The following is a 26,678-nucleotide window of genomic DNA, read 5'->3' as shown; positions in this document are numbered from 1 at the left end:
CCCATAAATGGCCCTACAAGTGGATTACAAAAATAAATGTCTTAGGCTCCGATTATTAACCATTTTTGAGGAAAAAAATGAGTACGAAAGTCGTGTTCATCTTTGTTCCTCAGTTTTTTTTTTATCATTTGCAAGGTATATTTGTTTCATTTTCAGACATATGGGTCCTACATTTTTTCTTATCATTCCTAAAAAAAAAGAATGGTAGAACAAAATTGTTCCACTCCAAAATTGTAGAGGAACCAAGAGAAACAAAAAAAATAAAATTCGTTTTTATTTATTAAATAAATTTAAAATAGCTTTTATGATAATATTTATAATTATATATATAAAATTTTCCATATATTTAGTATATATTGATATATAAATTGTTTTTTATCAAACTTTCAATTTAATGAATGTTATGAATTTATTTTAAATTAGTATAAATAAATGTTTTAAAGTGAATTTTTTACTATAAAATAAATAAATGTTTTGAAGAGAAATTTATAATATAATTTATTTTAAATTTATACAAAACTTTAATTTTAAAAGAAATTAATAAACAAAATTCAATAAATAATTTTTTAGTAATTATTATGTTAAATATTAATTCACCTTTCTGGTTACCATTTACCATAATCATTTTGTTCAATTCCTATGTTCCTCTTGGTTCCTACTTATGACCATTTTTCTTTTTTTCTTGTTTCTTTTTGTTATTTTTCATTCATATTCCTATCGTTTCTTTTGTTTATCACCAATCGGAGTCTTAAAAGTAATTACCAATCACAAAAGTTTTACCAAAAGCATCATTCTTAGTCTTTATTTTCAAAGTTAATTTTCACCGCCTTTAACTATTCCGATATTGCTTATACCTTCTTTTACCTATAACAAACTTGTATGGTTTTGTATCACCAATGGTATTAATGTATATTTGAGGGGGGGGGGGGGGAACTTATCTAAAGAAAAACAAATCATACCTAAAAAAATAGAGATGGAGTTTCTGAGGAGCAAGGGTAAGAGAGTGAATCATGGGACCCCATCTCACAAAGAACACACACATAACAAGAAACCAAAACAACTCATGTGGCTTTCTGCTCAAATCTACTGTTAGATTTTTCTTCAGACCAATGTTGGAGTAAAATGGATGTCAATTTTTTTACGATATCTAAGCACAAACGTACACAGTTTTCCACGTACGTTAACTCTTTCTCTTTGGTTTTACCAATTCTAACCAGTCACCACACAAAACCATTCTGCATCTCTTGTCTCTTCTCTCTTTTTCCTTATCTTTCTTCTAAATAAATAATATTTATACACTTACTCTATTCAACAATAATTAAGTAGGATTAATCATCGCCTTCTATGACAAGCCTCATGAAACTTGCTTCTTACTCTTTGACTTTGCAAAACTTTTCACATGAAAAATCTGCTTTCTGTTTAACTCATTAGCTAATACTTTTATATCCTTAATAAAGAAAAATCATATATACAGTACTTATATCGCATAGTCATCTTACCACCACTTATTTTGTATCATGTACACATTTACATCAAACAGTGTTAGTGTTAAAGTCAGTAACGCCAAATTTTGCATTCATACTATAAAATCTGAAATGATTGTTTTCAACACTAACTCTTAACTTTTAGGTTTCAGAATTTAATCAACAACAATATGATTCTGTACTTTTTCGTTTTTACCTTTTAACTTGTTATCATTCGAAGTTCTTTGTTCAAAAGCTATAAATCTATTTCCATACTTAACCACTACTACTAGATTTAGTGAACTCTTAACATGAAAAATATCTAATTTCAAAAATAATTTAGATATTGGTACAAAGATCCCCAAATGTTCCATACATTGTGAGAATTGATAGAAAAGGGAAGAAAAAAATGTATAACACATTGTATAAGTTACATAACTCAAGTATATATATTGAAACAAAGAATAAGGTATAATGAAAGTAGAATCAGCAGAAGTTCCATAATCTGATATCTCCTTCCTCAAAGAAATCATCAGAAAGTGATGTTGTCAAATACGGCGCGGAGACTCCATTAATGAACATGAACTGATCATCACCATCAAAGCAGTTGTACCATGATGATGATTCAGACAAGGAGACTTGTTGGTCATACTGTGACATGGAGACAACATCATAGAGATCTTCAGATGGAGAGGAAAGCAATGGAGATGAAGTAGAGACTGATGATGAGGAAGGATCTGTGTTGGCAGCAGCAGCTGCAGCTGCTACTCTTTGTATAGACTTAGGGGACATGTCATTGTTGTTATCACCATTGTTGATAATATGGTAGAGAGAAGTTGAGATCTCTGGGAAGTTGAGATTATTAGCTGAGGATCCTTTAAGACATAGGAGTGCTGCGTCGTAGGCTCTAGCCGCGGCTTCAGCAGTTGAGTAAGAACCAAGCCAGATCCTTGTCTTTTGATTAGGAGCTCTGATCTCTGAAACCCATGAACCCCAACTTCTCATTCTCACTCCCTTGTACTTCTTCATCCTTATGGATGATGATGATGTTGATGAGGATGATGAAGATGATGATGATGGAGATGACATTCTCTTTGGTGTCTTTTGAAGTGTTTTCACCATTTTTGATACTAATTAAGGGAGGAAGTTGGAGGAGAAGAATGGTGTGTTTCTATTTATAGAGAACAAAAATGGAAAGAGAAACATAAAGAACTCAAAAGAAAAAAAAATACTATGAACATAGTCAAAGAAAGTAGCATGGGGCACACACAAAGAGATTAATACTTTTCTTTTAAATAATGTAAGAGACAGGTGTTTTTAATTTATTTATAAAAAAGATTTTCCTTAATCACAATCCCATATGCTACACCCAATCACAGATCACTAATAAGAGAATCCCTATTTTTTATTTTCAAAAATGCATATTTATTGATTTGACCTCCAAGGCTCCAAGCTAATTCTTTAGTTCCACAAAAGTACACTATTGTTTACAACTAAAAGTTACTACTTCTTGAGCCTCAGAATCTTGAATAAAAATGTAAATAACAAAAATCAGTACTCATATGAGAATATTAATATCAAGATACGACAGAAAGTTATAAAACATTATAAGAGGAAACATTGGATTCTATTTTTAGAGGCAACTTCTAGGAGCTAAGAGCATGTGATTTTTTAAGGTACAAACAAAAGACAAAGTTAATCATAAGAATAATTTAACTATCGAATTATTTTGATAAATGAGATGCAAAATGAAATCACATGCATGATTATAGATATATATATATATATATATATAATACAAAAATTACAAGTTTTTTTTTTTGGTTAAAAGGCCTAAACATAATTCAGAATCTTAAACGTTAAAGTAGCTGAAGTCATGTTTACCAAGGTAATGCACAAGAGCTGGTGCTCTTCTGTCTTAATGGGACTTTTAAAACCGCGTTAACTAGCTCTTTGTGTCTCCTTGTCACACGTAAAATTCTCTCTGTAAAAAGGCTTTTACTAAATTAATTAAATTCAGATTCTTTTGTCAAACTGCATTGTAATATTAAATAATATTGTACTACTAACTAAATAAACTAAAGTAAAATCGTCAAACCTCATAATAGTCTTGCACTGTTTATTAACTAAACTAATCTGCGGTTATATTTAGTCGGCACTAGAATTAAATTAAGACGCGTAAGAGTACTACTAAACTAATCTATTCGTGTTCACGTTCTAGCCAGACGACTCTATTTCTTTTTTCTCTTTTGGGGTACTATAATATAACAATAATGAAGGTTTTTTATTCATATCAAGAAACGAATCAACAGAATTGTTCGTTGGAAAATGCAGGCAACATTTTACAAAAGTTTATGATAAAACAAAACCAACAATGTTCTACCATTTTTATATTAATATTTGCACTCAATGACTGTAATTACAAACGTGGTATTTGAATAAATAATCAAATTAATTCCATCTAAAGAGAATGATTCAAATTTTGACTATTTTACTTTCTTTTAAGAAAAATAATAGTTATAACTAAATCTTACGTGACGAATTCTTTAACATTAGTATTCTATGTGCACATCTAATTTATCAAAATGAAGTTTTTATATGTTTTGGCTCTTATATCTACAACTTGTAGAACACATTTCCTCTACTACATTATTTTCGTTATGTAGACATCTAATTTATAAAACATATTTATGTTTTTGTCATATAATCATGTTATCTATGTTTTTGGATATATCTATATTATTTAGCGGGTTAAAATATTTGTATATCCAAGCTTATCAAATAAATTATACTTTTCAAAGTCATTTACGGAAAAAAAACATTTTACATTTTCTCTCAATATTTTACCAATATGACTTTGCTATTTTCTAAAAACAACTATAACATTCTCATTCACCGAAAGATATCTCCATTTCATACCATTTAACTAATTCACTATTTTACATTTATTTTTATTTACCAATAAATATTTTCTTTTCACCACAATGTCACCATATTCACCCAATCACATTCTTTGTTGATTGTTTTAGTGTCTAGAGCTCGACAGTCTGAAGCTATACGTGTAACTGTGTAAGAACAAGAAGAAGATGAGTTACATTGTGTCATAAAGCTTGAGTGATCGGATCGGGTAAAATCCGAGAAGCTAAAGCAATTAAGCTAGCTACCTAACGAAGAATAGTGAGCGAACCCTACCTGAGGAAATAGACAAATAGAATCATAAATGAAGATTCATGCATAATGCATGTACTTTTGCACTAAAAATATCCTATTCGTAGTTTGGACAATCTTACCTGGCACCGTACTCAATATATGACCTTCCGTACCTTTCTTATCAATCAATCAATATTTTTCTTACAAGAAATATTTAACAAAGTTTTGTGGTTACAAGAAATAAATTAGAAAGAAACATTTAATGGTAACGAGTTAAGCCAGAGTGGAAATAAATTCGTGTGGTGGAAACTTAAGAGGAACGTACGGAGAAGTTTCTCATTAGGATTGAAGAGTGTGTTGGATGGTGTAGAGGCAAATGCACATGTGTGGATTGTGACAGAACAGAATCAAATCCTTTGTTTTTGATTTCATTAGATTGAGAAATTTCCTAGAAGCAGAAAAGATTTATGACAATAGAGATTTCAAGATTTTAGTTGTGGTTGTTGAGTGAATTCAGTAGGAGACAATACTCCAAAATTTACATATTTTTTCTTTGATACTGTAAAATTGATTCAAGCCTGGTTCGTTTTTCCCACCTTGGCTCCAAATTGTAGGAGCTACATCAAAGTTCACTGCAGGAGATTAATATTGCCTAGTTAGATATAGAGTCAATCGTCTAAATCTATTTGAGTGCGTTTGTGAATCAACATATGGTCAAGAAGCCTATCTTAGAACAACATATGGACATCATTGACGTCTTCAAATGATGTCCGATCTTGGCAAAAGCTTTGTCCTAATGTTTAAATAGCCCATTTCCACATCTGTAATTTGTTGGGATATCTCGTCGTGCGTTCATCTTTGAATCCTTTTTTCAATGCATTGAAAACAATGATTTTAGTTCAAACACGCTTAATTTAGCTCTAAATATTTTTTAGGACGAGGTACAAAAAATATTGCTTTTGGGGTCCATGAGTTATAGAAATGATAGGTGTGCACTAGCTATCACTTGATGTTAGGGTCCTTAGGTTGAGAGTGGATATGAAGGCCTAGATAATGGTACTCGAGGCGCTATAAATGGTATCAAAGTTGAACCTAGATGAGTGTGGAGTCATGTGACCTCCCACCATCGAAAATGACGGCCCTGATACGCAACAAGGACATTGTGCTTGATTGGTAAGGGTGATGGTAATATATACCTTGATTTTTAGAAATATACAGTAAAACCTCTATAAATTAATAATGTTGGGATTGTAAAATTTTATTAATTTAGAGAGGTTTTAATTTATCGATAAATTAATAAATTTTATAGAGAGACTTTCCTAATTTAGTAACTTTTAAAACATTTCTATAAGATTCTTTTTTCTAGAAAATATCTTTGTAGAATCAATTACAAGTTAAAAATAATATCATGTATAGAAAACAACAGTAAAAGTTTTTGATACAGTAACATATTAGAATTAAATTTCAAATAAGAATAAATACAAATTTAAGCAAAACAATATTAGAAATATGTTTCAAAGAAATTTCTTACATATAATGTATATATATAATTGATATATTTATGCAATTATTAATTTATAATATTGATGGGACCATATATTTACATAAGACTTTAAAAAAAATTATTATCTTATTAATTTATCGATTTGTGTTACTTTTTACACTGGTCCCAACTCGGAACCGGAAGAATTTATTAATTTATAGAGATTATTAATTTATCGAGTATTAATTTATAGAGGTTATACTGTAGTTGTACATGAAAAGCGCTTAAGGAAATTGATTTGTTTACCTATGTCACTAAGTAGCCTCGACTCAACAATAATTAGAGTTTTAGGGTAATCTTTCTTTTTTGGATCCTTAGAGCACCTCCAATGGTATATCTTAGGTGTATCTTAGGCTAATATCTTAGAATTAAATTCTGAAAAATAATTCAAAACAGATTAAAAACTAAAATTCACTTCTTAGCTTAAAGTTTTTTATGAGTGATAAATACAATTATGTGTCATGTTCCAAAATTTTAATTTTAATAATTGTTAAGATGCAAGGTTAAGAACCTTAACCATTGAAGATGGTCTTACTATATATTTAAACTAAAATTTTCATATTTTTGAGCAAATTTATACACAAAAAAATGTTGGACCTTTGCTAATATTTTTTAAAAGCGGATCTAAATATTAAAAGACTGGGCTATAGTCTAAATATTTTTATTAAAATGGGCTTTGAAACATAAGATTTTTTAGGAAAAAATGTGACTAGGCCTCTAGACCGCTGCCTCTTTCTCTACCTATTTGGGCCAAGCCTGGTGTACTTATCGTTTTCGTAACACTTACCGACTAAACTCTAGAGTTTATCATGCTTGAATTATTGGTGATCTATTGGAAACTGATTTCCAGTACAATGAAACAGAGGATAAAACACATAAAAAGATCTCATGATAATTTATAGGATCGGTAAATAAGTTTTTTTTTTAATCTCCTAGGATAGCATGCCGACTATCGAACGAGAATGAGACTCACATACTAATAGAGAACATAGATCTATAATGGTAGTTCATATGACACATTAAGGTTTATTTGACTTTGAGACATTAAGTTTCAAACTAGATGATCAAGTACTATGTGATTTTAGAGATTCTCTTTTCACAAATGGTAGAAATACACTTTTTCCCCGTTTTCCCGAGAAAAACAGCACAAACTCTTCTAACATTTGGGCTTACAAGAAGAAACTAAAGTCCACGACGAGAGAAAGGTCCACAACAAAATTGCCGCCAAAGGAAGAATTTATCTCCAGCTCAAGATACCATCATGAACAGAATCACCAATAATTTTTAGTCCAACACAAGTAAATAGAAGATGAAGTAGATCTGAATAAACCACAACGCATGCCAGGAAAAATGAAGCTCAAGTTGTCTTAAAACCATCTTCAAAGCAAAATAGCTGAAAGAAAGTTGAAACTAAACCGGAACCATAAGTTGCACAACTGCGAAAACAAAGACCGGAAGGGTCGAGACTCGGGGAGAGAAGACCCACACGAATGGTTTGTTTATTTTCAGAGCCGTAAAGTCAATAACTAAATCAAGTGATATGAAATAATCTCTGATGCTATGCAAGTGATATGTTACAACAACTCCTGAAAATTAGAACATTGAGAGCTAAAAAGATCAACACTTTGTGAAATCATGCTCCAAGCACCAATGACATTTTCTCTTCAGAGTTAGAGAATTATGCAGGCAAATCAAATGTCTGATATATATACAAAGGATTATTACCAACCACTTAAGGGTGTTAAAGCAAGAGTAAGTGTTGATAAAAATAACTTACAGATGAAACAGCTACTACTTTTCTTGGTCATAGCAATGTGAGCCTTGACCATAAGCAGTGTGTCACAATTGTTTGCATATATACATGCTTCAAATCACTTGAGCAGATTCTCCCTCAAAGGAACTTAGAGCGCTGATAACCGATTCATATACTTCTATTCCTTTCATGAATACAGTATCCTTTAGGAACTGAGGCCACAATTAAGTGTTTATATCAGTACTGTGATTAAATATATAGACTCAAAGATGGCAATAGATAATATCATCATGTGAATACCTCGTTATGGTCATGCAATAAAATAGGCGTATTGGTCATTGGAGAGAACCCAAAAGTTGGAATTCCCAAAGTGCGAATAAAGCGTGAATCTGTAGTTGAAGCCAAAATTTCAGGCTTTGCGAGTTTTCCTCCCATTGCTTCAACAGCTTGCTTGAAGATAGACCACCAAGGATTAGAATCATTTACTGGAGTCATTATAGGTCGCCCTAAATGATCTCTTAACTTTCCTTTCTCTTGTATCTGTTGCAAGAAAAAAAAACATCTGGATGTGACTAAAACGAAAACTCTTGCAACAGGTGATCACTAGCAATGGTGTTATATCAAGGGATTTTCAGTCTATCAAACCATGCTTCTTCATTCATCCAACTATCTAAGGTCATATTTCACAAAACCAGGCTCGAACAGCTTCTCTATAACCCTAATAGACAGATTAATGGCAGTAGAATAACAAGAACTATAATGAACATTATAATCAAAACAGAAACGGAATCTAATGTGGAACTATTGAGACTTAATAAAAGTAGCTGAAAGGAATCTCAAACATACATTTTACTAATGACGAAAGCAAAAGTTAAGAACTTTGATACGATCTCTGATCTAAGTATATGGTCAATGCGCTCTTTCACTCTATTTAGCCATGCTTCTTCACAAAACAAAACTACAAAAACAGTTCTGTATAACGCTATAGACTATAGAGTATGGACTTTAGCTGATATTAACATTTCAGATAGCAATACACACAGAAACAACGACATCTACTTACCGAGTAGGTCATGTTCCTAATAGAAGGAGCCCATTCTTCAGCAATTCTTTTCTTCATAACATCAGGATCTGCCATTGGAGGCAACCTTAAATCATACCCAGCTTCTGCTTCTGAAGGCTGCATATTCATCACAAACCCCTGCAAAAGAAAAAACAAACACTCTTATTCTCTTGAACAACAACTCCACACCAAAACAAAAACTCATCAAACTCACAGTAGTAGTAGGAGTTCCAGCTTTAAGATAAACTGGATTCACAGAGATAACCTCCGAATACGCAGCTTTACCAGCTTTAACAAAATCAAACTGTGACTCTCTAAACCTAGAAATCAACTCAACACTCTTCATCAAATTCTCCATAGCTGAATTATCATAAAGCTTAGCGCCATGACCTGGAATCCCCTCAGCTTTAATAACAAAATGCCATGGAACTCGATCAGCGTAAAAAACCCTAAATTCATCGCCAGGATTAGCTTGTCCTTCATCCATAGCAAATCCCAAATTCAAATCCTTAAACTCCGATGACGCCGCGAATTTCATCATCCCGTCGAATCCACCGATCTCTTCTTCAGGAACGTAAGAGATATGAATCGTACGGAGAGGTGAGAAGCCTCTCGATTTCAAGTTTCTGATTGATTCTAGATATTGAACTCCGATACACTTGTCGTCTTGCGCTCCTCGAGCGTAGATGTGGCCGTCGATGGTTTTGTGAGCTGAGAACGGTGGATATGTCCATTTCTCTGATTCGGCGGGGACTGAATCGAGATGAGAGTTGAAGAGAATTGATGGGAGGTTAGGGTTTGAGCCTAGCCATGTGATGAGAAGAATTGGTTTGCCAGAGATGAATTCGATTGTTTTGGTAGTGAGACCGATTGATTGAGCTTGGTTAATGAGGAAGGAGATTGGTGCGGTGTAGTTAGGGTTTGGATGAGCTGTGTTGAATCTTAAGTATTGTTGGAATCGTGTGATTGGTGTGTCTTCTTCGGAGGAGGAGGATTGGAGTGAGAAGATTATGGAGAAGATGATAAGAGTCCAGAGAAGAGGAGATATCGCCATGGAAGGAAGTTGAAAGGTTTTTTTTTCTGTGACACCAAAGTTCAAATTTTTTTCTGAAAGTTTTAATTTGTAATATAAATGTATTTAAAATGAATTAAAACATGAAGTAACATGTTTGAGGAATGAATATTTTTTTAATTACAGTCTAACGGAAAAAACTAATTTTTATTTGAATTTTTAATATCCAATTATTTTGGTTAAAAGAAAAATACACGAAATAATAAAATTATGTAATTTAAAATTTAAAAAATTAAATATTGTTATTTTTAATTAAAAAACAAAAAAAAAGCATTTAATTATTTGGGTATTAAATTGCACAGTTTTATTATTTCGTGTATTTTTTTAATCAAAAATAATTAGATATTAAATATTCAAATAAAAATTAGTTGAGTTTTTTTTAGGTTTTTTCCCTTTTAAAAAATATTTACAAGGATTTTTTGAAAGATTTAAAAGGGGTTTGAAAGTATTTACATGTGTATTGAAAGACTTTATAATGATTTTAATAGATTTTAAAATGATTTACAAGTGTTTTTAACAACTTTACAAAGCTTTTAAAATGCTTTGAAAAAACTATACAAGGACTTTTAAGAGTTTTTTCAAAAATTACAAAAAATTTTAAATACAAGTTTTGGCGGGAATTTATTTGGCCGGAAAAAAAAAATTGGCGGAAGTAATTTTCAACCTCTCTTCACCAAAAGCCAATTTTTTAGCTAGGTAGATTGCCTGAAGTGTTATAAGGGATGAATGGCTCACCTCATATCTTGCGCTAGGAGGTCCAACAGGGCTTGACACATTAACTTCACAATATTGAACTATTTCTAAACAATATAATCATCCAATATTGCCTAAAAGATACCATCAAGTCCATCTGATAAACTTAGGCCCAAAGTAAAGAAATCCCAATCCAGAAAACTATTACTCTTTGAGGAAATAAGCTGAAAAAATCCAATGCAGAGACTAAGAGACACGTGTGAGGCTATTAACCAATGTTGAGACACGTGGGTAGATGAATCAAATGTCGACGCCGGTCATCGTCGATGTAGAAAGCGACCTAAGGAACCTTCAAAACTACCGGAAACCGCTAGAGCTTTTAAACAAAAGAGGGTTAAGGAATTACAATTCTAAATGTAAAAATTGAAACGCAAAAGAGTCCAATCACATCGAATATAAAGAAATCGAGGGAAAAAGCATAAATCTAAACCGAAAAACAATCCGGCCAAAAATAAAAGAGACACCGAAGATAAGCGGTGAAACTCTAGATCTTAGCTAGCCCACCATTGCTATAGAAGCCACCGAAATCTAGACGCAAGCCGACCACCACCGTAAAGAGAAATGGGCAGTGTCAGAACGAGGGCCAGTCTTACGTTGTCAAAAAGATAAAATGTCACCGGACAAAAGTCTAACATATACATTATAGACGTTGCGGCTCTTTTCACAAGAACGATTATGTTAGTTTCCATATACATTACATGCAAATAAGTTATAATTTTCGGCCGCGGACCGCTGACGCAACGATAACGAAAAGAATAGGGCAATATCAAACTGCAGTTTATACCACATAATATTTACATCAAATTATAACTTCGACTGCAATTCAACCTTGAAAACACCTTTTACCAGTCGGAGCCATAGCTTACAAAGTCTTAAGTTCATTACAACCATCGACCAAAAGGCTTACAAAGTCCAAAGTTCTTAAGTTCCTTAGCTAATTCTCACACAAGAAACAAAAAAAGAAGACTAATAAGAACCAGAAACATAGATGAGAAACATATATCCTACGATAAATAACAAAAGAGGCATTACATCTCCATTAAACCTAAACAATCCAAGTCCTTCTTCTTAGATAGTTTCAGCAATCACAGAAGCCACCTCCTTCAAAACATCTATCTTCTGCGACAACAACTCAAGTTCCTTAGCCTCCACCATCTTCATCTTCTCTTCAATCCTCTTCTTAGTCTCCTTAGACACCTTACTCCATTTCCACTTCACAATACACTCATCCACACCAAGCCTCGCAACAACCCGAACCAAAAACGACTTCTCAAACCAATTCGACGTCTCCGAATCTCCTCCAAGAACCACCACTTCCTTACCATCAAGTCCCCAAATAGACTTAGCCAATCCCAAACATTTCTTATCATGATCCAAGTCTAAACCTTTCTTCTTCCTTACACCAAAATACTTCTTCTTTAAACCTCTAATCTTGTCACCGAATTGGATCTTACTAACATCAAAGCTTATGTATCTCTTAGCAATATCAAAAAACCCATTCATATCATCATGAGCACTTGTACCTGTCTCAGCTTTGAAATCAATCATACCTTGTAACAGAGAGATCTCATCTTCTTTAGTCCATAAACTCTGAAATTTTTTGTTATCGTCATCTCCTGAAACTTTCTTAGCTCTTTTGATGTCCTTTGAGCTAGTTCCTTCACTAGCTCGCTTCGTCCCTGATGAATCAGTACCTTCTTTCTTCTTCTGACTGGTTAAGACGATTGGCTTATCTGAGTCGGAATTTGTCTCAGATCCAGAATCGAGAGTTGGAGCCTCGGTGGAAGGAGAATTTAGGGTTTGAGTGGAGAGATCTTTGAGTTCGTTTTCTTCTTCAGAAGAAGAAGAATTGGAGATATGTTCTTTTTCATCTTCTCCTGATGAAATCTCTTCGTCGACGTCTTCGCTTGAAGAAGCGGTTGGTGGATCTTCAAGAGGGTTGAGAAGTTTCTTGTTCATCGGAATTTTCGAATTCTCGGTGTGATGAAGAACAGAGAGAGTGAGAGAGAACAGAGAAGTTACGTAATAACCCTAGATGGGAAGAAGGTGAAGAACAGAACAACAGTTGGGTTTAAGAGTTTGGGCTTTTGTGTATTAAAGTCAGGCCCAACCAAATTTTGTTTGCTAATCTATAACTCTTTTTTTTTTTTTTTTGGGTAAAATTGCTATCTATAACTTCTTCTTCTTTAATTTTGTCTTGAAATTGTCTTCTTATGGTTCAGTTAATTTAATAAAATAACAAACTAAAAACATGTGTAAGAAAACAGGAAGAAGAAAAAATTATTATTGCATGTGTTATGTGTATATATATATACTCCCTCTGTTCATTTTTGTTCGATTGTTTAGGAAAAACACATATATTAAGGTAATCATATTAAAGTTGATTTTAAATGTTTTATTTTTTGTATTTTATAATTTCTTATAACTTTAAACTAATGATTTTCAATTATTTTTATTAAAGTTTATAATTCATCAATAATAACTAATAAATATTGCATTGAAAATCTAAAAATCAACCTTTTGAAACAAATTTTCCTAGAAAATAAAAGAAAACTGAAGGGAGTATATATCAAAAACGATATAAAAGTTTTTCACATTCAATAATTTATGTAAATGAATTACTAACTTAGTGAAGATAATGTCATGATTTTTCAAGATACATGATAACAATTCAAGAAATCTTTTTTTTCCTCGGACCCCATATTTAAAGAAATGAAGAAAGAAAAGTGAAGATGTTTGGCTAATGTTGGTGAGTATGATGAAGCCTCAAGAGTAACAAAGAAAGAGAAGAAGATGGGAACAAACACATGGAACTCCACTCTCACTTTCAAATATTTGTGTTGAGCCCTGAAAGATTACACTCATGCAAGTAGGCATCTATCCACTCTCTCCCATAATTGAAACTTGCGTCACCATTCACTTTCTCATTTTGTATATTTATTTTGACCAAATCATATCCTTGTCTCACAATTGTTTATTCAACTTAAGATCTATAATTATCTTACTTTACTAGCTAAATTGTTCATTTTCTTGTTCATATTCACAACACCAAACAAATGATACTAAACAAGTATCTTACTTTACTAGCTAAATTGTTCATTTTCTTAGACAAAAAAAAAACATGAGTTATTAACCTCGGTTTTTAGTTTTTGCACTTTCGTTTTCACTTAGATCTAGTACATATTTCTATCTTAAATGAACATATACAACTCTTAACATCTTAACCAAGATTATTTTGCTTATCAAAAATGTAAATGCTAAACGTAAATGTTTGCTTTTGGTGTGTGTGCGTTTGCACTTTAATATATTTTTGGAAAGGTTAAAAATAGTTTCTATGTCAAACAAAGCATTCACATGTAAATGGTGCAAAAAAACAAAAAAAAAAAATCATGAAACAATTGAGGCGTATGTTGTATCTCTAATTCGAAGATGGGTGTGGTTAAAAAAAAACGAGGGCCAAATATTATATAATTTTTTATTCTCTGTTTTACGTTTTAATATATCTTATTTAAGTAAATACTCTTAGCTACAATATTTAAGAACACATCATTTATAATTTAAAATTTTTAGTTGAACATTTTCATGTAAAACTAAAGTTTGGTTCGCAAAAAAAAAAAAAATCTTTCTCTAATTTAAATTCGTTCTATTTTTACGATGATTTTGACCTCGATTTTGTTATTAGCGTTAAGCAATCATCAAAACAAATCTTGAATCCATACATTTTTATCCATTAAATTAGTAGTAACAAAGATTTGATCACATTAATATGTCCAAGCTAAAGGTCATTAGAAATGGATACCAATTCTTGACGAAAACGAAAATTTCCTCATTCTTCACACGCGTATATTGATAAGCCAAACATCATGTGAATAAAGACTAATAGAAATCAACTAAGAGAAACAATAAAGTTTCACTGACGTAATTAAAACAAGATAAACCGAGAATAATAATTTTTATGAAAAGTAGACAAAGAAAGTAAGAAACAAGATGGTTCCCAAATTTGGGCATCCCACTTACCTCTGTTGGAATCCTAATTCGAGAGCACCACCTTCTCTAACTTCTCTTATTTCCCCCACTCAGCTTCTCCTTCTACATAATTCTCCATTGCCCCTCTTTTTAAAAATTTTACGTTTCCTTCTACTAAAAACTTTCTAAGGGAATAAAGCTAAATATTTTGTTTTCAATTTATCTAAATAGTTGGAACATTCTTTGAGCAAATACAAGAGTGTGTTAGATACTATATAACTATAAAATTCAGTATTGGTATTGTTAGGATTTGATGAAGTTAAGACTTAAGAGTCCCACACTCCTACATATCAAGATATGAAATGATTATGAATCTTTAATTAAAATTACAAACGTAAAATTGATAATGTCTTTACTCATTTTACCTATAATAGACCATGTTAGTTCAGTAGCTATATGAACTATCTACGTGTGTCAAATATGATGTTATACATGTCATTCTATATTATATGTATTCGTACGTTGTCTAACCCCATTCACTCCTTAAAAAGCAAATGTATAGTGTGGAATTAAGGAACGAACAACAAAACTTCCACTCTAATCGCATTTTGTTAATCCGTATATTTGTTTCTTTATTCAGAAAGAATTTTAGTTGACATTGAGGGAACAAAACAGAAAAAAAAAAACAATCAAATCTTCTATAAGAATATGAATAAGAATAATTGCTGACAAAAAATTTGTGAAATATCACATCTTACATATAGCAACCATCGTATCGTATCCTTAGGTCACATGTATCTAAAACTAGACATATCGAAGCTGAATATCTTTATCACCAGATCATGTTCCCTCAGTGTATATATATGCCACATTTATAAAAGAAAAAAGGTTTTACGTTTATAAATAACCCTTTTAATTATCCATAATCTTTTCTTTTCGTTTTTTGTTCACATGCAATATCCTTTTTTTATTGTTGAATTTTTGCTTGATATAGATCCTGTTTATTTTACTTCAATCTTTTTAGTCACTTGCGAATACACACACAAACACTGAATTCTATATTTAACCAGTATTTTCGGTTAAAATTACATTTTTCAAAGAAACTTTCTATCGACTTTCATTGGTTTTTTACTTAACCAAAATAAAACCGTAAATTATGCAAAAGACTAAAATGTTCTTTTGAAAATAAGCCTTGAACGACCGATATAGTTCGTAGTGACGATAACTCCACTGAATCTTTTAAACGACAACGTAGGAGTCGCGTTGTCTTTTCCTCTCTCAGAGAATCACATATCACCCAAAGTCCCCAAGAGAAGCCTCTGGTGCCGACATAGAGTTAACATAACTTTCTTATCAATCTTGGTTCTTCTTTTTTTTTCCTCAATAATCAACATTGATATATACAAACCTGATTACATAAACGTTCAACAGTTTCTTATATGATCGTACATGTAGTTAGCAGAATCGTCGTATATATCACTACGAATTCAAGCCCATATAATGTGCATCACGTATAATGTTACTTAGTGATTTTTTTAATATTTCTATATATATATATATATATATATATATATATAATTGTATCAGCATTTTTCTTGTAGAATTGATTATAATATCAAATCTCTAAATTTATTAAAGAATTTTCTCTATAAAAAAATTTCAACAACAATTTTATTCAGATTTAAAATTTGATGATATTGCAGCAACGGTAGTAACACAAATGTTTCTACCAAATTGTTTAAATAAATTATGAAATTAGAAGGGAGCATATCTGAAAATCTAACAAATGTTGTTCGTCCGAATCATATCTAGTAAGCAAAAAAGTAATACATCTATGAATAGTTGATTATGTGACTAAAACTAAAACCAAAAGATCAAAGTGACTAAAATAAATAAATGAAACACAAATGTTTTACTGAATTATTTACACAAATTATGAAATTATAAGGGAGCATATATGCAAATCTAATGAATTTTTGTCGTCGTATTCGTATCTAATATCTTATGAATAATTTAAGTGACTAAAACTAAACCCAAAAGATCAAAGTGACTCAAAGAAATAAATTAAAAAATCATCCAAGGGAACAATGATTAAACCCCTTTATCATTTAGACAGTATGGAATCCACTCCTCGCACCACCACCGAACGAACTCTTCCATTTTGTCTTTTGCTTAACCTAAAAGAAAAAAAATTATAGTTGCCAAATCAATAATATCTAACTATGAATATATCTAACAAAATTAATTTCTTTTTTTTTGCAGTTAGCTAGCCTTCTAAAGACATTTTGGATCACATATACACGTTTTCTCCCGAATATAAAAGGATAATTTTTGATTATTGGTTATTTATGTCAATTCAAATACTTTCTTTAAATGGTTAAAAAGAGATTTTAGGAAAATAAAAGTTGGAATAACAAACCAAAGTGAATGTGAGAATGAAAAGGAAATTAATTGCGTCACGGAGAAGCACTAAGACTATAAAGCATTTGGTGGTCAATGTGTCAAAACCCCACTTCAATATTAAACATATTTAAAAGGGCAAAATAACAACAAAACACATTTCCATAAATTCAAATAAAATTTGGAAAACAAATTTAAAATTGAAAATTAAATGGCATTGTATTATTGTTTAGCAAGAGATCCACTTGAGTTAAACACTTCCCCTCTCTCTCTTTCTTCTCCCTCTTTAATTTAAATTTTTATTCTATTTCGTAACCATTCATTTATAGAAGAAGAGTCTATCTAATTCTTAAACATGCATGACTATACATATGATAAATCTAAGTTGAATTGGAGACACATTAATCAATGATTAACTACTTTAACGTCTAAACCTCTTTTTTTGTATGTAGGCAACATTATTCATCTATATCATTTAGTTCTAGCAAAACATTAGGGATTCTAATTCACACGAGGTAGATGTATGGTCGTGTACTTGTATTTAACAAACAAATCATAATAGTATAAGATTATAAAGGGTTGGTATAATTTTGTCTTCAATGAATAGGGGAATCTCCTTTTATCTATTTTATTCTAAAAAAACTATTGAACGTTACGAATTGGACATGCATTAATACGCATTTTGCGTCTAAAGATGTGATATTTAATCTAGTCGGATTAAGACAACTAATTATAGTACACATATCAAAATCCTAATTGCTTTAGGGTTTGACTTACGCGGCTTACCTTTGTGTAGAGATATTTATGATTGTTGTACCTATTTATTAACTTGAAAGGAAATATACGAGACCGTTAGGATTAGGAAAATTAATACTAGTACCTAGCAAACTTCTAATTTCTTGGCACCTGACTTAGGCATCATACTTTTGTGTGTGTTTATACGTAATGTTAATGTCATGTCTATAAACCTGAAAAAAATACGTATACGATAATACGAATACGAAATACTTTCTTGTTTTCTTTTCCAATTAGGTCATTTTCTTTTCATTTTAACCACGAGTGATTCCATAAATTTTCGTGGCCGGCGGAAAAAGTTGCATGTCCACGAATGAAAGTAAAACACATCCAAAGTAAATTTGTAGTCAGTCGGTAGCTAACTAACCACAAATAGATTTGTAGTCATTGTGTTGCTAACTAGTCACAAATTTTGCTCTGACCTATCTATCATTCAATGATATATAATGTCATATTTAAAGTTGTGATAAATTTACGGCCATCCATGATTCTACAAAAAAAAGTATTTTCCAAAAATTCCAAATTTTAACGAGTTATTATGTAGAAATTATTTGGCCCTTGAACCATATATATATACATATATTCATTTGGCCTTCAAAGCCCCATAAATCTTAGAACCAGCTCTTTAACTACAAAATATTGTTTCCCGATCTTCCGCCAAAGTCATAGACAAGTCTGGTTTCCACCACAATCGACCCATGATGATGTGCATGTGATAGTAAACCAAATATTCATGTAATTTATAAAAACTCGATGATCTGCAAAATATGCAACCATTCTTCGAGTTTTGCTTATAGCATTAGTTATTTTTATTTGGTATGATTTAAATTACACGCTTATGTTAGAAAACATCCTGACTCCGTAAAGAACTGAGAAAATGAGAAGTAACTTGTTTCTGAAAAAAAAGATCAGAAATTAATTATATATTAATGTGGAGAGAGTTACAAATATATTCTTGTACTATATTGTAAAAAGTTACAAATGTGTATGCACACACAATCACCTTACCACCTACTACTTGATATCATACAAAACTATGTGATATATCAACTTTAATATAATGCGAACACGTGTTACGCATTGAAATAAAAGAATCACACCATGTATGTATACAAGATTTGCAATTTTGATTATATTTCTCTACTTTGAAATCGTCTAAAGGGAAAAGAAAAAGCTAATAACAAATTCCAAAATGAATTCTTATATAAATGATATGCTGACATGCATATGTAAAAGTAAATAACTATGTAAGACATATTTTTCTGTTAACTTATTCATATCTCTAAAGTGTAAACACTAGTTCATTAAAATATTCCAAAAGATACGTAGACGTATTATTGAGTTAACAAAATAATGAGTGTATTTTTTTTATTCTAACTTTTGCTCGACTATAAAAAGGAGTCATCTCCCATTAGGTTTTGCCTGCCTCAAACAAATAGAGCTTATCTCATCACTCACCAAACAACTCTCATCAATATAAAGAGAAGAGAGTGGTAGAGTTATATATTACACACATAAACTTAGATATAGTAGTGTTATATTCTTGATTAAGTAATAAAGATGAAAGGTGGAAGCATGGAGAAAATTAAGCCGATATTGGCGATAATTTCACTGCAATTTGGGTATGCAGGCATGTACATCATCACCATGGTCTCGTTCAAACATGGCATGGACCATTGGGTTCTTGCTACATACCGTCATGTCGTAGCCACGGTTGTCATGGCTCCCTTTGCTCTCATGTTCGAGAGGTACAACTACAAACACATATTATCCACATCTATGTACATGCATGCATAGATATGAGAATACTTATTTTAATAATTGTATGTTTGCAGGAAAATTAGGCCCAAGATGACACTAGCAATATTCTGGAGGCTTCTTGCTCTTGGAATATTAGAGTAAGTCTCTTTCATTAGAAAACCATCTTTTCTGCTTTACAATTAGAAAGTTCGGTTCATACAACTTTTAAAGGTTTTCGTAATATTTATCAAACAAAAAAATTTGGATATAGTAAGGCTTTGTATATAGAAAACATTGTTTTCGTACATGAAGAAATCTTATAACTAATTAATAATAAATACGGTGTAAAAATCAAAAGTTACTTTTTATAGTTGTGATGGCAAATTCATGTGTTCGGGTACGTTACTTTATCATGCTAATTCGGGTACGTTACTTATGGAGATGGAATACATACTCACATATCGTACCCAAAAAAAAACTAAACTCATATAAAATATGATTTTGGTTTAGGTATTCGTCAGTCATAATTAGAGTTATAGTCAGAGATTGTTTAACGTTTAAACAATTCTACTATTACGATAAACATATACCAAAATTCGTCTAGAGTTGAACATACAAAATAGATTTTTTTTTCTTGTTTGAAAAATTGATTTACAAGTAAAATATATAATTATCTATTATCACATAGTATTTATTTTGATTAAAAAATTTACCGTGAAAATGTAGAAACAAATGAATGAAATTGGTAATATAGTATTGATTATTGATTGGGAATGAGATCAGCACCCACAACAAACATCTTTAATGTGAATGTTTGGCCTACATGTTATCCTACGTACACGTTTACCTTTTGATCTTTGGAAAAAGCATCTACTTATTATTGCACAAACAAAAAGATGATGTGAAAAGGCTATGTAATTAAAAAAACAACAATAATAATTTGTATTTATTTGTGAATGATTTCAGGCCCCTCATGGACCAGAATTTGTACTACATAGGATTGAAAAACACATCAGCATCGTACACTTCTGCCTTTACCAATGCACTTCCCGCCGTCACCTTCATTCTCGCCCTCATTTTCAGGTACTTACTTTCACTCAAAAACATTTTCTTCTAATGACTTACTTAATCATAATATTGCTAGACATTAGTAAATTATTAACCAGATTATTTAAGACTTTCTAGACATGAATTGCCATTTAATCCCCGAGTAATTTATATTATTTTCAAATGTTTATACGTAGTTATTTAAAATGATTAGTTGGCCAAAACATTACTATTAGTGAACCAACCAATTTAGTAGTTGTTCTAACACAACTTCTCATATTATTTAGGCTTGAGACGGTGAACTTTAGAAAGGTCCACAGTGTTGCAAAAGTGGTAGGAACGGTAATAACGGTTGGAGGAGCAATGATCATGACTTTGTACAAAGGTCCGGCCATTGAGATTGTGAAGGCCGCACATAATTCTTTCCACGGTGGTTCGAGCAGCACACCCACCGGCCAACATTGGGTCCTTGGAACCATAGCCATTATGGGCAGTATCTCTACATGGGCTGCTTTCTTCATTTTACAGGTAATTAATCAATCATAAATTTTTTACATTTTGAGAAAAATTATATTGATAAATTAGAAAACCATTTTTTGCAGTCATACACATTAAAAGTCTATCCAGCTGAGCTATCACTAGTAACGTTGATATGTGGGATAGGGACGATCCTAAACGCTATTGCTTCGCTAATAATGGTTCGTGACCCGAGTGCATGGAAAATCGGCATGGATTCAGGGACACTCGCCGCGGTTTACTCTGTAAGTTAATCATCTATACTAATCAAGTTAATAAACACTAACACTAATTAATGTGTTCACTGAAACTTATTATGTTGTATATTTTTAGGGAGTGGTTTGTTCGGGAATAGCTTATTACATACAAAGCATTGTGATTAAGCAACGTGGACCGGTTTTTACGACGTCGTTTAGTCCTATGTGTATGATCATCACTGCCTTCCTCGGTGCATTGGTTTTGGCTGAGAAAATCCATCTCGGAAGGTAGTAAAAGTCACATTAACCAAATCTTCATAATTCAAGATTAAATTAAGTGATACATTACTAACGTTTTGAATGGTATAATATTGTAAATTTCAGCATAATCGGGGCGGTTTTCATAGTGCTTGGACTATACAGTGTGGTATGGGGTAAAAGTAAAGACGAAGTGAATCCTTTGGATGAGAAAATCGTAGCCAAGTCCCAAGAGCTTCCGATTACTAACGTAGTCAAACAAACGAACGGTCACGATGTCTCGGGAGCACCGACTAACGGTGTGGTTACCAGTACCTGATCCAAGTCCCAAAAGAGAAGAAAGATACTTAAACAAAGATCTCATCTCCATGCATTGGAGGTGGAAGTTTTGATTATCTTTCTTGTTGTTTTTGTGTTTTTTCTTTTACATTTTCTAATCGATCTACGCTTAACTTTTAGTATCTTTTTACCTTATGTAATGATTTTCTGCTTCTACTTTCTTGTATTTGAAATTTCCAAAACGAATGATGAATGCATCATTTGGTAAAATTTGAGCCTACTTAACAAAAAAAAGGGTAACTCTTATAACTCCAAGAAACTATGGTCGAAATTTGGATGTTATACATAATAAAGAGGTTAGTTTTTGTTGTGTATAACTTGCTAAAATAAGAAACATGTACTAATTGTGTAACGTATCTCTTAAAATTACGCCTACGAAAACAAACAACAAATAGTCAAAATACAATTAATCCAAGAATCTTAGGGTCTAAATTTGGATATTACACAAAATAAAAGGGTTTTATATTTGTTTTGTAACTTGTTAAAACAAGAAACATATATTAATTGGGTCACTTGTCTTTGTCGTATCCTAATGATGGATCTCACTTTCTCTCACCATGGTCAAATTTATAATCTCAAAAGTTTAGGGTCAAAATTTAGATGCTAAACAAAATAGAGGGATTTGTTCTATAACTCGTTAAAGTAATGACACGTGAGAAACATGTGGTAATTGGTTCATTTATCCTTCTTTCTTTCTTCTCCAATCGGATCTCTCACTTTCTCTACATCACCGGTAAAAATGGCGATGTGGGTATTCGGGTACGGATCTTTAATATGGAAAACGGGTTTTCCTTTCGACGAAAGCCTCCCTGGTTTCATTAAAGGCTATCGCCGTGTCTTCCATCAAGGTCTCTCTCTATCTTTCTCCATCTTTATCACATAATCTTGATTATGATCTTAAGTTGTATAGTAACGTTGGAAACGGAATTTAGGTAGTACTGATCATAGAGGAACTCCGGATTTTCCGGGAAGAACAGTGACATTAGAAGCTGCTCATGAAGAAGTTTGTGTAAGTATCTTTATGATCCAATTGATGATAAGTACTCTATTCAACTTCTTTGGTTTAATTTGTTTATGTTGTTTGCAAATGGAGAGCACATAGTGTGGAGTTGCTTACAAGATAACTAAAGAGGAAGATAAAAGAGATGCTTTATTGGTAAGTGATTACTCTCTTTTGTTGCAATCATGACCAAAAAGACATTTATGTTGTTTGTTTGTGTTGTCAGCATTTGGAAGTGAGGGAGAAGCAATATGATCAGAAAGAGTATCTTGATTTCTTCACTGTGAGTCTATTTTGTTCTCTGTTTCTTTTTCTTCTTTGGGTGTGTGTGACAATGGTTACTTTGTTTGTAGCAGGACTCTAATGCTTCGGAACCGGCTGTGGCAGGAGTAATGGTGTAAGAAACGCATACGATTACATCACGTCGGTATATATGTAAACGAGTAACAATGTCGATATATATCTTCTTTATTTGTTCAGGTACATAGCTTCACCTGACAAGAAGAGCAACAACAACTACTTAGGACCAGCTCCTCTTGAAGATATTGCCAAGTAGGTGGCTTTGTTTTTTTAGCTTCTTCAAAGATTGCATTTGACAAGTCGTTTCTTGCGTTTTGCTTGTGTTTACGCAGACAGATAGTTAAAGCGAAAGGACCTTCAGGGCCAAACAGAGACTATCTCTTCAACCTCGAAGAGGCTCTTGCTCAACTCGGTAAACTAACTTTTACCAATTACTCAGTAATCTTTGGTTTCAGTCTTTCAGATTACAAAGTACCAAACCTTGTTTTCTGTTCTTTGATACCAATCAGGGTTTAAAGATAAACATGTCACAGATCTTGCAAACCAAGTTAGGCACATTCTTTCAGAATCCGAAGAGTTAGACATTGATGCCACCGCCGCCACCGCCAACAATGTCTAGATTCACAGCTTCTTTTCGATTTATCCGAAAAGAACAAAACCCAATTTTTAAGAGATGCATTTTGCATCCCCCAATTGAATCTGTTATCACTATCAATCAACTCTCTTCTTTATCATATTTGATCACATCATTGAGTGGGTATCAAAAACATTCAGTGATTCGGCATAAGATTCCTCAAGTTGTAACCAGAGTCTGGGATTCCCACTTAGTTATCACTATAGTTAAAAGTTTGACATATTACCTGCTTAATATTCATCCTAATCTTGAAAGGCTAAAAGAACAAAATGGTTAAATCATTCGCTTTCTTCTCCACCAATCACTGAGTCAGAGATAATCGTTAATTCAATCGCTTTCTTCTCCACCATCATCCTCTTCTGCAAAGAAAGTCAAGGATCATCAGTTTCAAAATTTGACCCGTTGGTCATTTAGATGTGAGATATAGATTCTCACCGCTGTTTGATTCTTCTTCTACTTCTTCGCTTTGGCTTCCTCTCTCAGCTTTTTCATTACTTTCCTCTTCATTCTCAGAATCTTCCGGTTCATCACTCTCGCTCTCGCTTTCCGCTGTTACTTTCGGTTTTGGAGGAGGCGCGAAACTTGTGGAGGATCTTCTCCTTGAGTTCCATACAATGTTGTTTGTATCAATACCCTCAAGCTCTCTTGATATATTCTTCCTCTTTTTTACTTCTTTGATCTCTGTCAGAGTAAAGCCAGATAGTTTGTTCATAGTATGTTCATCACACATTTACCAGATAGAAAACAAACATCAGCATGCTTATTCGGGTTAACATATTCAGAAGTTGAATTAAGAATCATTCAGAAAAAAACTACTGAACTCTAAAGATGGAAGATATAAGTTTCTCTCCACGCAAAAGAAATCAATTCTGAGCGAAACACTACCTAGCGCTGAAGGATCTGAAGACAGCCCTTCTTTGGCAAGTATCTGCTCAAGTTCTTCTATTAGCATAGCCTCACGTTTCTCTTGAGGAGCCTGTTTGGCTTTCTTGTAAATGTTTGGAGGAACACTGCCACGAAAAAATAATAAAACAATAAAATGCATGGAATATGAACAAATACAGAACTTCTTAAAGATATACCAAGTTTGGTAGAAACCTCATCCCACAAGATTTGATGACTGATTTGAGATGCTCAACACGCTTTCCATACACATCAGTTGCAGTCTCCTTAGTCTGCTGTTGTATAACATAAAAGCAGAAACACATTAGTTTTAATGGAAATTGAGATAAAAATCACAACCAAGATGTTATACCTTCAAAGATTTTTCACTATCCCCTGAATCACTGTCATTCTCTGAATCTATTTCTGTATGTTTTGCTTTCTTTCTTCCAGATACTTGTTTACCATTTTCACTTTTCCGTTTTCCCATCATCTCTGGTTTTGATAATTTAACTTTTCGGGCCATTGTCTTCTTTACAGCTACCTCCTCGTTGTCCACATTCCCCTCAGTATCTGAATCAGAATTGTATTCACTGCTTACCATCTTAGATGGTGTGCTCTTGACCTTTTTCTTCACATTTTTCACAATAGACTCAGTCGAACATTTAGGAGCATCAGGAAGTTGTAGTACCTAATTAGCCAATAAAAGTATCAAAAAAACTTGAATCTCACTTATACTCAAGAGATTACATAACCAACTTAAAGTACTCACTTCATCCAATTCTTTGTTAATGAACTTCTTAAATAGATCAAGAGACTCCTTCTCTAATTTAAGATCTTCCTCTAGAAGTCGACGAAGTGAAGCCATTGTAATTGTCCTGAAAAATAAAGCAAGCCATTACTAAACAGAAAAGTTTATTTCTCAAGTCATGAAAGAGGAAACTTCAGAACTTCATTTATTAACTTACTCTGAATTAGCCTTAATATATGAAGCTCTCTTCCGAAGGGCTCTCTTTATATCCCTCTGCAGGGTTTCTTTATTTCCCTTGCCCTTCACATCTTTAGCTTCCCTTTTCGATGTGTTCTCTTCACCAGCATCGTTCATTGGCTCGTGCTCTTCAGATTGTTCTGCTACTTCTTTAGTTGGAATCTCATCGTCTTCCCTCTCAGTTTCTTGAGAATTCTCCGAAGTATCATTATTCCCAGCTTCTTCTAAACACTGACATCAAAAAGGAAACAACGGTGCTTTCAAAAAGGAAACATACCAGAAGAATTATTATCTTGCTTCAACCATGAAAACACAAAGATACCTTAACCAAATGCTCTTTAACAAAGCTCTTATACACATCCAAATCACATTTCTCCAATCCAATATCTTCCTCTAACATCCTCCTCACACTCACCAAGGTGAAGCAGCTGTGAAATCAAAACTACAAATCATTCCACTATTCATAAATCTTCTGACGAAATGCTTTATACAGATACATCACTGAAATCAAAACCCTAATCCAAATCAGAAATGTATATCACCAATGCCTTTAAAACAATCAAACGTACACAATATCACACAGAGAATTTACGATGTTAGGGTTTAGAGAAAGAGGTTGAGAGACAAAGATTTCTACTCTGCTTCATTTCTGAGGTAGGTTACGCGTGATCGCAAAGCCGCCAGAATCTTGAACTCGATCTCCGTTGCATCAACGTTCTTCAAATTACTCTTACCGGAATTATGATTCATCTCCGCCGTCTCCATCGCCGTAACCGCCGAGTCACCAGATATTTCTCACTCTGAAAGTGTGAGTGAAAA

The 26,678-nt window shown here is 32.5% G+C and overlaps 6 protein-coding genes across 7 annotated transcripts; 2 read left to right on the top strand and 4 right to left on the bottom strand.

Annotated features, from left to right (window-relative positions):
• Window positions 1-1,808: 1,808 nt before the first annotated feature.
• On the bottom strand, window positions 1,809-2,678 carry AT1G44830 (Integrase-type DNA-binding superfamily protein). Its single transcript, NM_103564.3, has one exon. The coding sequence runs from the start codon at window positions 2,583-2,585 to the stop codon at window positions 1,950-1,952; it is 636 nt and encodes a 211-aa protein (NP_175104.1). The 5' UTR covers window positions 2,586-2,678; the 3' UTR covers window positions 1,809-1,949.
• A 4,502-nt stretch (window positions 2,679-7,180) lies between these two features.
• Window positions 7,181-10,080, bottom strand: AT1G44820 (Peptidase M20/M25/M40 family protein). The gene is made up of 4 exons (NM_103563.4): window positions 9,187-10,080; window positions 8,973-9,110; window positions 8,210-8,449; window positions 7,181-8,121 (listed from the first exon to the last, which is right to left on the bottom strand). Exons 1-4 carry the CDS (start codon window positions 10,024-10,026, stop codon window positions 8,023-8,025), a joined length of 1,317 nt encoding a protein of 438 aa, NP_175103.2. The 5' UTR covers window positions 10,027-10,080; the 3' UTR covers window positions 7,181-8,022.
• A 1,475-nt stretch (window positions 10,081-11,555) lies between these two features.
• Window positions 11,556-12,937, bottom strand: AT1G44810 (DNA-binding storekeeper protein-related transcriptional regulator). The gene has a single exon (NM_103562.3). The coding sequence runs from the start codon at window positions 12,754-12,756 to the stop codon at window positions 11,866-11,868; it is 891 nt and encodes a 296-aa protein (NP_564491.1). The 5' UTR covers window positions 12,757-12,937; the 3' UTR covers window positions 11,556-11,865.
• Window positions 12,938-19,323: 6,386 nt separating this feature from the next.
• On the top strand, window positions 19,324-22,383 carry SIAR1 (nodulin MtN21 /EamA-like transporter family protein). The gene is made up of 7 exons (NM_103561.4): window positions 19,324-19,706; window positions 19,794-19,856; window positions 20,665-20,781; window positions 21,033-21,273; window positions 21,348-21,506; window positions 21,595-21,746; window positions 21,843-22,383. The coding sequence occupies exons 1-7, from the start codon at window positions 19,519-19,521 to the stop codon at window positions 22,033-22,035; spliced, it is 1,113 nt and encodes a 370-aa protein (NP_175101.1). The 5' UTR covers window positions 19,324-19,518; the 3' UTR covers window positions 22,036-22,383.
• A 329-nt stretch (window positions 22,384-22,712) lies between these two features.
• AT1G44790 (ChaC-like family protein) lies at window positions 22,713-24,223 on the top strand. The gene is made up of 8 exons (NM_103560.3): window positions 22,713-22,903; window positions 22,988-23,064; window positions 23,158-23,211; window positions 23,282-23,338; window positions 23,412-23,452; window positions 23,536-23,607; window positions 23,688-23,767; window positions 23,865-24,223. The coding sequence occupies exons 1-8, from the start codon at window positions 22,795-22,797 to the stop codon at window positions 23,972-23,974; spliced, it is 600 nt and encodes a 199-aa protein (NP_564490.1). The 5' UTR covers window positions 22,713-22,794; the 3' UTR covers window positions 23,975-24,223.
• AT1G44780 (translation initiation factor) lies at window positions 24,107-26,669 on the bottom strand. Of its 2 annotated transcripts, none has more exons than NM_103559.2 (9): window positions 26,497-26,669; window positions 26,182-26,287; window positions 25,840-26,090; window positions 25,644-25,749; window positions 25,245-25,562; window positions 25,088-25,167; window positions 24,875-24,999; window positions 24,425-24,670; window positions 24,107-24,348 (listed from the first exon to the last, which is right to left on the bottom strand). In NM_103559.2, exons 1-9 carry the CDS (start codon window positions 26,622-26,624, stop codon window positions 24,317-24,319), a joined length of 1,392 nt encoding a protein of 463 aa, NP_175099.2. In that variant the 5' UTR covers window positions 26,625-26,669; the 3' UTR covers window positions 24,107-24,316. The 2 variants fall into 2 exon arrangements, with proteins under 2 accessions (NP_175099.2, NP_001031148.1); NM_001036071.1 differs by having other exon boundaries at window positions 25,088-25,164.
• Between the last annotated feature and the right edge of the window lie 9 nt (window positions 26,670-26,678).

Source organism: Arabidopsis thaliana, assembly GCF_000001735.4.
Source record: "Arabidopsis thaliana chromosome 1 sequence".
Taxonomy (NCBI): Eukaryota; Viridiplantae; Streptophyta; class Magnoliopsida; order Brassicales; family Brassicaceae; genus Arabidopsis; species Arabidopsis thaliana.
This window is presented reverse-complemented; position numbering and strand designations above follow the sequence as displayed.